The sequence below is a fragment of the Oncorhynchus tshawytscha genome, linkage group LG19 (genome assembly GCF_018296145.1).
Source record: "Oncorhynchus tshawytscha isolate Ot180627B linkage group LG19, Otsh_v2.0, whole genome shotgun sequence".
Taxonomy (NCBI): Eukaryota; Metazoa; Chordata; class Actinopteri; order Salmoniformes; family Salmonidae; genus Oncorhynchus; species Oncorhynchus tshawytscha.
In genome coordinates this window covers 29,196,197-29,209,756 of record NC_056447.1, presented here as the reverse complement: position 1 = coordinate 29,209,756, position 13,560 = coordinate 29,196,197, and the positions used below count along the sequence as shown (strand labels likewise).

The 13,560-nt window shown below is 41.0% G+C and overlaps 1 protein-coding gene across 1 annotated transcript in view; it reads left to right on the top strand.

Annotated features, from left to right (window-relative positions):
• The first annotated feature begins 12,511 nt into the window (after positions 1-12,511).
• rasgrf1 (Ras protein specific guanine nucleotide releasing factor 1) overlaps positions 12,512-13,560 on the top strand; it is a 40,551-nt gene continuing 39,502 nt past the window's right edge. The window contains exon 1 of the mRNA XM_024379509.2: positions 12,512-13,172. Coding sequence (XP_024235277.1) covers positions 12,897-13,172 — 276 coding nt within the window. The 5' untranslated portion in view covers positions 12,512-12,896. The remainder of the gene's footprint in view (positions 13,173-13,560) is intronic.

Genomic DNA, 13,560 nt, shown 5'->3' with positions numbered 1-13,560 from the left:
GCCGCAGTGACAGATTTCAAAAAGACTTTACGTCGAAAGCAGACCATGCGATTATCTGAGGACAGCACTCCACATACAAACACATGAAAATAATTTTCAACCAGGCAGGTGGCGACACAAAAGTCAGAAATACGATATAATAAATGCCTTACCTTTGAAGATCATCTTCTGTTGGCACTCCAAAATGTCCCAGAAACATCACAAATGGTCACTTTGTTCGATAATGTCCTTCTTTATATCCCAAAAATGTCCATTTATTTGGTGCGTTTGATTCAGAAATACACCGGTTCCAACTCGCCCAACATGACTGCAAAGTATCTAATAAGTTATCTGTAAAATTGGTCCAAACATTTCAAACAATGTTCCTAATCCAATCTAAAGTATCCTAAAACGTAAATAATCGATAAAATTTAAGACGGAATATACTGTTTTCAATGCCGGATAAAAACAATGTGAAGCGCGCTCCAGTTCACGCACAACAAACAGTAGAGTCCACTTGGAGTGACACTTCCAAAGAACAGCTCTACTTCTTCATTTCTCAAAAGAAAAACATCAACCAATTTCTAAGGACTGTTAATATCTAGTGGAAGCCATAGGAACTGCAACCAGGTTCCTATTAAATAGGGCTTTCAATAGAAAAATGGGAAATACTATGACCTCAATATGTTTTTCCCTGGATGGTTTGTCCTCGGGGTTTCGGCTGCCAAATCAGTTATGTTATACTCACATACATTATTTTAACAGTTTTAGAAACTTTAGAGTGTTTTCTATCAAAATCTACCAATTATATGCATATCCTAGCTTCTGGGCCTGAGTAACAGGCAGTTTACTTTGGGCACGCTTTCATCCGGACGTGAAAATAGTAGTAAAACTAAATGCCTGCTCTTCAACTGATTGCTGGCCGCACCCACCCGCCCAACTAGCATCACTACTCTGGACGGTTCTGACTTAGAATATGTGGACAACTACAAATACCTAGGTGTCTGGTTAGACTGTAAACTCTCCTTCCAGACTCACATTCAGCATCTCCAATCCAAAAGTAAATCTAGAATCGGCTTCCTAAATCGCAACAAAGCCTCCTTCACTCATGCTTCCAAACATACCCTCGTAAAACTGACTATCCTACCGATCCTTGATTTCGGCAATGTAATTTACAAAATAGCCTCCAACACTCTACTCAGCAAACTGGATATAGTCTATCACTGTGCCATTTGTTTTGTCACCAGGGCCCCATATACTACCCACCACTGTGACATGGCCCTCCTTGGCTGGCCCTAGCTACATATTTGTCGCCAAACCCACTGGCTCCAGGTCATCTATAACTCACTGGTTACCATAGCAACAACCACCCGTAGGATGCGCTCCAGCAGGTATATTTCACTGGTCATCCCCAAAGTCAACACTTCCTTTGGCCGCCTCTCCTTCCAGTTCTCTGCTGCCAATGACTGGAACGAATTGCAAAAATCACTGAAGCTGATCTCCCTCTCTAACTTTAAGCATCAGCTGTCAGAGAAGCTCACAGTACCTGTACACAGCCAATCTGTAAATAGCACACCCAACTACCTCATCCCCATATTGTTATTTATCTTCTTGCTCTTTTGCACCCCAGTATCTCTACTTGCACATTATCTTCTGCACATCTATCACTCCAGTGTTTAATGCTAAATTGTAATTATTTTGCCTTTATGGCCTATTTATTGCCTTACCTCCCTACTCTTCTATATTTGCACACACTGTACATCGATTTTTCTATTGTGTTTTTGACTGTACGTTTGTTTATTTCATGAGTAATTCTGTGTTGTTGTATGTGTCGAACTGCTTTGCTTTATCTTGGCCAGGTCGCTGTTGTAAATGAGAACTTGTTCTCAACTGGCCTACCTAGTTAAATAAAGGTAAAATAAAAAAAGTGAAGGAGATGTGTCGTGGTGCATGAAGCAATTTGTGGTCACAACAGATACTGAATGGTTTTCTGATCCACCCCCTACCTTTTTTAAAGGTATCTATGGCCAACAGATGCATATCTGTATCGCAAGTCATGTGAAATCCATAGATTAGGTTCTAATGGTATGATGTGGTAGTTGGTATGGTAAATGTTTTGCTGGACGGTATGATGTGGTAGTTGGTACGGTAGCTGTTATGCTGGACAGTATGATGTGGTAGCTGGTATGGTAGCTGGTATGCTTGACGGTAGGGTATGCTGGACAGTATGGTATGCTGGACGGTATAGTATGCTGGACGGTATAGTATGCTGGATGGTAGTATGCTGGACGGTATAGTATGCTGGATGGTATAGTATGCTGGACGGTATAGTATGTTGGATGTTGGCAGAAACTTATTCAGAAATCTAAAGACCCAACCTAGATTCAAGCCAATGTCTTAAATAGCTGAACTTGTTAATACTCATTCATTTTAGCCCGAAATAACATTATCGAAAGAGTGCCTTTTATTTGACAGCCTGCACTTGTGTGTATGAGGTAGTTGTGAAATTTTTAGATATTACTGCACGGTCGGAACTAGAAGCACAAGCATTTCGCTACACTCGCATTAACATCTGCTAACCATGTGTATGTGACAAATAAAATTAGATTTGATTTAATGAATTTATTTAAATTGACAAATTTCCTTATATGACCTGTAAGTATAGAGTATTTAAAACTGTTATGTTAATATTTTTTGTTGAGTGTACATACGGTGTTCAGTTTGTCATGTTTAACTGACAAAAATATCCACACTGGGGAGCATGCTTAATGATAAGCATGCTAATTAAAGCGCATATATAGTCAATGGGTCAAACTGGCTAAATTAGCTAGCTAGACACAGATCGCTTGCTACGGTGCCTTCAGAAAGTTTTGACAAACCGAGCAGGCTGTTTCTCTAAAAAAGAAAGAGCAATTAGGGAATATCGTTTGAGAGGATTATGGTGAGTTAGAAGCCTGCTGGATGATGCACAATTAGGAGTAGCGCTGTCGCGTTACAGCCTGAATTTAAAATTGAGTCACTGATCTAAACACGATACCCCATAATGTCAAAGTGTAATTGTTTGTAGAATTTTAAAAAATTAAAAGCTGAAGTTCCGAATGAACCGGCGATAGTAGTTGGAGAACCCAATGAAACGTTGGAATTCCTTAAGGGTGGTGGGTTTGGGTCTCTTACTGGCAGCGGGGACTTTGTTCTCATCCATGCTGACCCCTTCAGGTGTCAGTACGAAACCGGGGAAGTTTACATGGAAGGAGCTCTTTTCAGTCTTCACAAAAGGGTTATGGTCATGGAGCCGTTTAAGAACCTTTTGCACATGCTGTATGTGTTCCTTCAGGGAGTGGGAGTAAATCAGGACGTCATCAATGTAGACAGTGAGAAAGCGGTTGATCATGTCCTGGAAAACAGATTGGAAGATGGCGGGGGCGTTCGTAAGGCATGACCAGGTATTCGTACTGCACTGGTGCGGTGATAAAGGCCGTCTTCCGTTCGTCGCCTTCACGTATACGGACTAGGTTATATGCACTTCACAGGTCAAGTTTAGTATAGATGTTGGCACGGCCCACTTGTTCAAGGGTCGCTGGAATCAGAGGAAGAGGGAAACAGTTCTTGACCGTGACGTCATTCAGGAAACGATAATCAATACATGGATGGAGACCACCGTCCTTTTTCCCAATGAAGAAGAAGATGGACGCAGCAGGGAAGGACGAATATAACCGTTTGAGTGATTCATCAATGTAGATATCCATTGCCCCATTTTCCGGGATAGATAGGGGGTAAACACGGCCCGTCGGTGGGTGCACTCCAGGGAGTAAGTCAATAGTACAGTCTCCTGGGCAATGTGGTGGCAGAGTGGAGGCCTTGGTTTTGCTGAAAACATTGCTGTACTGGGCGTATTCAGATGGTATGCTGGGTGGCACTGCCGAGGCAGAGTCCTCAATGGTGGTGGCTCGGCAGAGTAGGCTGAGACAACTGGAGAAGTAGGTAGAAGACCAGGACAGAATTTCACCTTGTCGTCACGACCCTGCCATCTCGTGACGACAAAGCCAGGGGTGTCCAGGGATGAGTTGCTGTTTGGGGGATGAGAGTTCCATGAGTTGAATGGTTTCGGTGCGGAAGACTCCAATCTGGAGGGTGACTCTCTGTGTCGTGTGCGTGATGAAGCCCGTGCCCAATGGCTGCCCGTCCAGGGTGTTAATCCTTAATGGAGGGTTGACAAGTGTTAGATCAATGTCAAGCTCTTGTACTAGCTGGTGATCGATAAAAGTACCTGCTGCTCCCGAATCTATCAAGCCCTCTATGTATTTAGTAACCCCCTTCACGGTTATCAATACCGGGATGGAGAATTTCATTTAGAAATTCCATTTAGAAATAAGGACATGCCTACCTGCATGGCAGCGAGGGGACCCTTCTCATTTATCCGTGGGGGGCGAACAGGGCAATGGCTAAGTAGATGATCTTTCCCTCCACAGTATAGGCAACGTTTTTGACGTTCGATACACGGGAGAGGAGCATGGCCCAACTGCATGTGCTCTGGAAGACTCAGACGGGATCATGGAAGGAGATTGTTTCGTGTTCCTGGGTGGCAGAGATCTTCAGCGGTCTGCGATGAGGTGGTCGATGGAGATGGACAGACGAATGTATGGATTTAAATCTTGAAGGTCACCTCTACAGGCCAGCTCCGCCTGAAGTTCCCTGTTGAGCCCTCATCGGTAGACGGTAAGTAAAGCAGCCTCACTACATCCACTCCCTGCAGCCATGGTGTGGAACTCGAGGGCATACTCAGCAGCTGAATTGCGTCCTTGTTGAAGTTCTATGAGGAGGTCTTCTATAGGACAACCGGAGGGAGAGTGCCCGAATAACTCTGATGAGGATGTGGAAATGGGTCTCAGATCCGAGTTCTGTGCTGTTGGCAGTCCTTATGGCGGTGCCCCATCCAGGGCTTTTCCTGGGAGAAGAGACAGCTAAATCCACCCTGCTCGTCATTGACAAAGATAGTTGGGTTGTGCTTAATGTATTTGCTGCATTGCATCAGAAATCCCTGACATTTCCCAGGCCAACTGTTATATTTTCCAGGCATGGGTTTGAACAAAAGAGGACTATGGGTTACGATACCTGGCATTGGAGGAGTAGCGATAGGCTGGGGTATGTGGGACGCTAGCGTCCCATCTGGCCAAAATCCAGTAAAATTGCAGAGCGCCAAATTAAAAACAGGAATACACATAATAAGCATTCATAAAATATACAAGTGTTATACATCGATTTAAAGATGAACTTCTTGTTAATCCAGCCGTTGTGTCAAAAAGGCTTTACGGCGAAAGCATACCATGCGATTATCTGAGGACAGCGCCCCGTGTAAAAAAGCATACAAACATTTACCAGCCGAGTAGAGGAGTCACTAAAGTCAGAAATAGCGATAGAATTAATCACTTACCTTTGATGATCTTCATATGGTTGCACTCACAAGACTCCCAGTTACACAGTAAATGTTCGTTTTGTTCGATAATGTCCCTCTTTATGTCCCAAAAACTCTGTTTTGTTGGAGCGTTTTGTTCAGTAATCAAATGGCTCCAAGGCGGTCACAGCAGGCAGACGAATAGATACTAAAAGTACCGGTAAGGTTTGTCGAAACATGTCAAACGATTATAATTAATCCTCCGGTTGTTTATTGTCTTTATAATCAATAATATTTCAACTGGACAATACCGTTATCAATAGAAAGGACAAATAATGAGGGCACCAAATCAGGTCTGCAAAGTTCCTCTGTCCTCTGACCAAAAATGCTGTTTACTCGTCATTTTTCAAAATAAAAGCCTGAAACCATGTCTAAAGACTGTTAACATCTAGTGGAAGCCATAGGAAGTGATATCTGATTCCTAACCCGTTGGATTCTCTATAGGCATTGAGTTGAAAAACAGCCACATGAAAATAATTCCACTTCCTGGATGGATTCTTCTCAGGTTTTCACCTGCCAAGTCAGTTCTGTTATACTCACATACATTATTTTAACAGTCTTGGAAACTTTAGAGTGTTTTCTATCCAAATCTACCAATTATATGAATATCCTAGCTTCTGGGCCTGAGTAACAGGCAGTTTACTTTGGACACGTTTTTTATCCGGAGGTGAAAATACTGCCCCCTACCCAAAAGAGGATAAGCTCCTCTTGCTGGGTTAGGTGCCGCTGTAGCTCCGCTGAATCCATTCCATTTTTTGGGGTTGAGGTATTCTGTAATGAATACTCAGGGAGAAAATGGTGTAGAGTTACACGCAGAGCGTGGCAGATGTTTATTAAGCCTTCACAGAAGGCAGGAATCGTGGTCGCAGGCAATGGTCAAACACAGGTAGGCAGTCAAAACCAAACAATAACTCCATCTAACCACACAAACAGAAAGAACTTAACTAAATAGGGAGCTGATGAGACCAGGTGAGAAATGAACACAGTTGAAAATCAATTAACAAAATGAAAGACAGGGCTATGTTCCAGAACACAAAGTAACAGGGCTATGTTCAATAACACAAAGGAAAAGGACACAAGGTTTACTAAGAAAAGAAAAGCAGAACCTTACAGCTTCGCCTAACTCAGTTGCCGGAGAGGAAGGAAATTGCTCAAGGATTTTATCATCAAATCAAATCAAATCAAATCAAATTTTATTTGTCACATACACATGGTTAGCAGATGTTAATGCGAGTGTAGCGAAATGCTTGTGCTTCTAGTTCCGACAATGCAGTAATAACGAGCAAGTAATCTAACTAACAATTCCAAAAAAAAAAACTACTGTCTTATACACAGTGTAAGGGGATAAAGAATATGTACATAAGGATATATGAATGAGTGATGGTACAGAGCAGCATAGGCAAGATACAGTAGATGATATCGAGTACAGTATATACATATGAGATAAGTATGTAAACCAAGTGGCATAGTTAAAGTGGCTAGTGATACATGTATTACATAAGGATGCAGTCGATGATATAGAGTACAGTATCAACGTATGCATATGAGATGAACAATGTAGGGTAAGTAACATTATATAAGGTAGCATTGTTTAAAGTGGCTAGTGATATATTTACATAATTTCCCATCAATTCCCATGATTAAAGTGGCTGGAGTAGGGTCAGTGTCATTGACAGTGTGTTGGCAGTAGCCACTCAATGTTAGTGGTGGCTGTTTAACAGTCTGATGGCCTTGAGATAGAAGCTGTTTTTCAGTCTCTCGGTCAAGTCAATGGGGATTTTAAAACACTTACAGAGTTGAATGGTTGTGATATGAGAAAACAGGATGGATCAACAACATTGTAGTTACTCCACAATAATAACATAAATGACAGAGTTTAAAGAAGGAAGACTGTACAGAATAAAAATATTCTAAAACATGCATCCTGTTTGCAACAAGGCATTTAAGTAATACTGCAAAAAATGTGGTAAAGAAATGTGTTTTTTTTGTCCTGAATACAAAGCATTATGTTTATGGAAAATTCAACACAACACATCACTGAGTACCACTCTTCATATTTACAAGCATGCTCTGGCTATGCTTGTCATCGGAAAGGAAGGGAGTTTCTTAGGATAATAAGAAACGGAATGCAGCTATAAGCACAGGCAAAATTCTAGCGGAAAATATTGTTCAGTCTGCTTTCGAACAGACACTGGGAGACAAATTCACATTTAAGCAGGACAATAACCTGAAACACAACTGGAGTTGCTTACCGAGACAACATTGAATGATTCTGAGTGGCCTAGTTACAGTTTTGACATAAATTGACTTGAAAATCTATGGCAAGACATGAAAATGGATGTCTAGCAATGATCAGCAATCAACTTGACAGAACTTGAAGAATTTTAAAAAGAATAATGGACGAATATTGTCCAATCCAGGTGTGCAAACTCTTAGAGACTTTCCCAAAAAGACTCACAGCTTCAATCGCCGCCAAAGGTTCTTCCACAAAGTGCTGACTCTTGGGTGTGAATACTTACAGTATGTACATTAGATATTTCTATATTTCATTTTCAATAAATGTGGAAACAATAAAATAAAATAAATATTAACTTTATCATTATGGGGTATTGTGTGTAGATGGGCGAAAAAAACACATATTTAAAACATGTTGAATTCTGGTTGTAACACAACATAATGTGGAATATGTCAAGGGGTATGAATACTTTCTGAAGACACTGTATCTACACTTACAGATCCTGTGTGGCTCAGTTGGTAGAGAACGATGCTTGCAACACCAGGGTTATGGGTTTGATTCTTACAGGGGACTAGTATGCAATCACTATAGTAATTAGCTCTGGATATGAGCGTCTGCTAAAATAATTAAGAAAATGTGTTTTTGTTTTTGAAAGTTTGAGGTTTTTGTGTGTTTAACTAGCTGGTTAGCTAGCTTAAATGTATAGTTCACCCAAATAAAAAAAATTACACGTTGGTTTCCTTAACCTGTAAGCAGTCTATGGACAAGCAATGAGAGCAATTCATGTTTTGGTTTAGTTTCCCTGGTACTGTTTCCAGATACTAAAGTTCTAGCATTTGTGGCACATTCTGTTGCCAGCAACATTGATCGGTAATATTGCCTCAGAAAATGACCAGTGTATCATCAGTTTAGTCTGCAGAACAGCACACAATACTAAAGCTACATGATCACACATGTAGCATGATCCAGGTTAGTTAAAAGCGTTATTTACCACTTTTGTGTATTCTGGCATCTGTCACTGTGAGGGTTGTTTGGTTACAGCTGATTGGTCAGTCAACACCAGTCAAAACCAATCCAAATGACAACTGTGTGGATCGTTACTTTACATTGGTCTTACTGTACTGTCTAGCCTCCAGAAATCATGGGCTAATGTGCTGGCATCGTTGGACTCCCAGTGTGAGCTCTGACAGAGACAGAAGACGAAATTCAGACAGATTATGATGCCACATTATCACTGCAATGCAGCTTCCTAAATACCATTTCGTCCTCTGCACCTTAACCAAGCTCTATACCTTCCATTCTCTCTCCAGATTCTTCATAGGAAAATCACGTTTCTGTGATTTGAATGTTAATTTGAATGTTTTGCTTACTCAGTTTCAATAAGAGCCTGGGAGTGCTGTCACCCCAGCCACCCTAAGTATGAATATGATGACGCAGACAATGAGCATGAGGAGGGGCATGGTAAAACCAAGCAGGCTGTTTCTAAAAAAAGAATGAGTAATTAGTGAATATCGTTGTAGAGGAGTATGGTGAATTAGAAGCCTGCTGGATCATGTAATTAAGAGTAGCCCTGTCTCATCCACAGTACTCAGAGGGGGGTTCTGTAGAGATACTGCAAGAGCAGCATCCCTTGGATCTCAGTGTGGGAAATATAGGAACCACAATGGCCATGCCTTCATCTTGACTACTTTAACGCTTGTGGAAAACATGATAAATATATACTTCACAAAAATATTAAGATTGTGTATGATCATGACAATAATATGTTTGCCTTTAAATCAATGTGTGCATTTACAATTCTAAATGTTAATTGAGGGTTAAATCAGACTTTAAAGAGGCATGGCTAGCAAGCTGATCATCCTTTTATTATATTGACAGACGAGCACATGTGCCATCTCCCCTCTGTAGGAAGTGTGTATGTGGGAGTAGGTTATAGACAGTGTGTTGGTGTATGGGGGAGGGGGGTCTCTTCTGCCTGAGAGCAGCAGTTTAGTCGGACCCGATTGGAGCTCCAGACATGGCTTTTCTCTGCTATGAATCTGTTGAAGGGGGCAGTAGAGAGGCATCCCTAAACGGACAAGTGGTGCACATGCTGAGGGCTCAAAGCTCAATGATTCACTGTGTTGTGTATGTTTCATGGAGCCAGAATCCACCCACTGAGCTTGGTTTCACATGGCCCTGAGCTTGGTTTCATCTGGCCCTGAGCATGGTTTCATCTGGCCCTGAGCTTGGTTTCACCTGGCCCTGAGCTTGGTTTCACCTGGCCCTGAGCTTGGTTTCACCTGGCCCTGAGCTTTGTTTCACCTGGCCCTGAGCTTGGCTCCAGGAGAGCATACTAACAATACACCCAATGTTATCAGCTTCTCACATGTGCGCCTATGCAAATGTTTAAAAAAGGGTCCGTAAAGATTGGTTGATGATAGGTGCCTTAAGCTTACGTTGGCTCAATTTATGGCAAAGGGAGTCATCTGCTCTTATTTCTTCAAATCTACTTTATTTTGTATTTTTACATTGTACGGTTTATATAACCATTAGATGAATTTGACTTTGGATTAATATCAGTCCCCATAAATAGCTAATTGAAAGAATAGAGGAAAAGGTCTGCTTAAATAGCTGCCTTAGAGAAGAGAGGGATTTATAATAGAATGGATCTGCGAGAAAGCAAATAACAACAGATATGAAGTCATAAATAAAGTATTTAAATGACTGACAGCACCACATTAAAGGCTGGCCTTTGAAACAAATTGGGTGCTCAGAGAGGCATATTGCCAGTGTGCTACAACATGTTTTGTAGCTCAGCTATATAACCACTGTGACAAAGAACTAGCACAAGCCACAGGACATTATGCCAATGACTCCAACAAGCTCAGATAATGGGTTCCCTGATAATAATGAAAACGGTGAGCTATGGAATACCATTATGAATTGTTGTAAACAGAGTAGTGTACATAAATGAATGAGCAATGCTCAGAATTTATCGTCATGCCAATCTATCTGATGCTGGACTGCAGTTTTTTTTTGTGCCTCCCTTTTTATGGAGCAATGAATACAGGCTAAATTAGATCCCGTGTGCAATAATGAACTTTAAAGTACCCATCCACCACCTACCATGTTCTGCAATGGGGAGCAGAGGGTAAAAGTATTTCCTGTTCACTGGTTTGAAACATACCCAAATATTTCTCATTCTATTACAGTATATCACTGGTGTTGATTTCCAACTGTAACAGTAACTGTGACTTCAAATAATATCATTATTCAGCAACATATTACATTTTCTTATGTTTACATTATGAGGCACTATCATATTTATTGTGTCTGAAAATGTTGTCATCAAGCCTCTTATGGAGTGGCTGTAAAGAATCTGCTGCCCTGGGACTAATCAAAGCAATGAATTATAATACAAGAGAAGACAGCTACCAAAGGGCAATGAAGGCTGTTTAAACTACTGTATAGGTTAAAGAGATGCAAGGACCTCCTCATGGGTGTGCCACGGTTGTGAACAGCCTATTATGTTTGCAATAAGTCAGTGATGGTTCTTGAGCAGCAGAGAGAGAGGGAGAGAGAGAGAGAGAGAGAGAGAGAGAGAGAGAGAGAGAGAGAGAGGTGAAGGAGAATGCAGCAGGAATGTGTATGACGCAGACAGAACAGGATAAAGCAAACAGCCCTCAGTGATAGTCTCTGCCACCCTGGTACATGTGGACCTGGCTGGCTGGCTGAGGAGAGTCGTCTTAGGGAAAGATGGACGAGAGTCTATTAGCATAATCTTAATACAGATTCTGAAGGAGGCCCCAGTTTTAGCGTATAAGACAGGAACTCTGCTCCCTCCAGCTCTTTGCATTATGTGTGAAGTGAAGAGAATGGATTTCCTTTTATTCTGCTAGAATAATCACTTTGATCTGCAACAAATGAAGTGCCAGATTTGTGCCAATGCTAAAATTCTATACAGTAGGCTAAAGCCAGTTCCATTTACATGTAATATTCTAAATATAAAAGTTGTTGATTACCAATTGCCACTGTTATTATGCTATTGTAAATTTGTTGAAATAATCAGTTTAGTGTTATTTTAAAAATAGTGCTGATTACTGTGGTGTTATGATAGCCACTTTGAAAACATCAAACTCTAACCCCAGAGGGGTAATATGGGGCAGCACTCTCCAACCATCTGCCTTCTGTCACTGGACCATCATTTACTGCAACCAAACCTTTGTTAGGTAGGCTGAGAGTGCAATGGCACTGACAGCAACAAAACAGCACATTTTTTGCAAGGAAATAAATATCACTGAGAATTGCTCAGGTGGGTCCACTTGAATAGGTTGCCAAGCATGGGCTAAAGAAATTCAAGATTTATGTCCAATCAACATTGTCAATAACCAAATTGATTACATTAATGTAATGGCAAGGCAAACCATGTATTGATGTATATCAGTGAATAAGACTGACCTTTACAAGTGTGTATTTAAGACGGCCAACTGCTCTATGAATTTTTAAACAATTAAAATGGTCTATAGTAGGCATTTTTGTTAATCACATGGACTTAAGACCTACCCTTATATAGCCAACCACCTGCCTACTATAGTCTATCCCATGGGTAATGAACTTTCACTATCTGACTGCCCTGTGAAATGTGTGCTTTTCGTTCTCTGAGTAACAAGGAGTTACAATTCCATCTCATTAGATTCAAAAAGTAGTGTTAATTCACGAATAATACAACTTCCATGTTTGGTTAATGAGAGTAGTCAGGAGGACTAAGGTATCTCTTGCATGAAAACAACTGCTCACGCGACGGCTTCACTTTCACTTGTTTTGAATTCGCTGTCCAAGGTTCTGAAATGTGTTTTCCCGAAGATACGTCACGTGACTCCGCTGTCTCGCTCAGCTCACTGTTTTCGGGAGATTTCACGTGAGAATACGACAAACCACCTCGCGCACGCTATAATTATCTTCATTTGCCTGTCTCCGTTTAAATTCATAGTCGGTCTGTTTTTTCTTTATTTTTGTGTAGAAATGTGGGAATTGAAGCCCTAAAATATCCTAAACGAATTTAGGATGATACATCCGTGTTCTTTGTTTTGTTTCTCTCTTTTTGTACTTCATGCCAACATGGTAAATGCAGGGGCAGAGCGGACTACTGCTTGTCCGCAATCAGAAAGTCCACGTCTGTCTGTGTACCGGGTTTAAGAGGATGTAAGGAACAAGTAGCTTTTTTTAACCAAAGTCTCCTTTATAAAAATGCAGAAGGGAATACGACTGAATGATGGTCATGTCACCTACCTGGGTCTTTTGGCAAAGAAGGATGGTACGAGACGAGGTTGCTTGAGCAAAAGGAGCTCAGACAACACAAAATGGCACACAAAGTGGTTCGCTTTATTACAAAATATGCTGTTTTATTTTGAGAGCGAGTCCAGCTCTCGACCTGCGGGATTATACCTGTTGGAGGGATGTGTGTGTGACAGAGCGCCGTCACCTAAACCATCACAATCATCCAAAGAGTGTTTAGAAAAGCAGGTAGGAATAACACACATACAAGTTCACAACGTTGTTTCATTTGTCTTTTTTTTACGACTGTAAAGTTATAGGTTGTCATTAAATAAACATGAATGATGCACGAGTTACCGGCGTGCAGATATCCTCATGAGGTGGAAAGCAGGTTATCATGTGAATCAGACGGTTCAGCGTTATGAGTACATGTAGCATATATATATTTTGGGGATAAGTACCCCCCCCCATTATTTATGCTATTTATCCTATCCCTCTTTATCCACAGCAAGTATTACATTACAGTCCAGTTAAATTATGACCTACAGTTGGTCTCTATCATATTCAATAAAGAACTGTTTGCTCAGCGTGCGTGTGTTATGTAATCTATGCATCGGATTAATGATTCCATTATAAA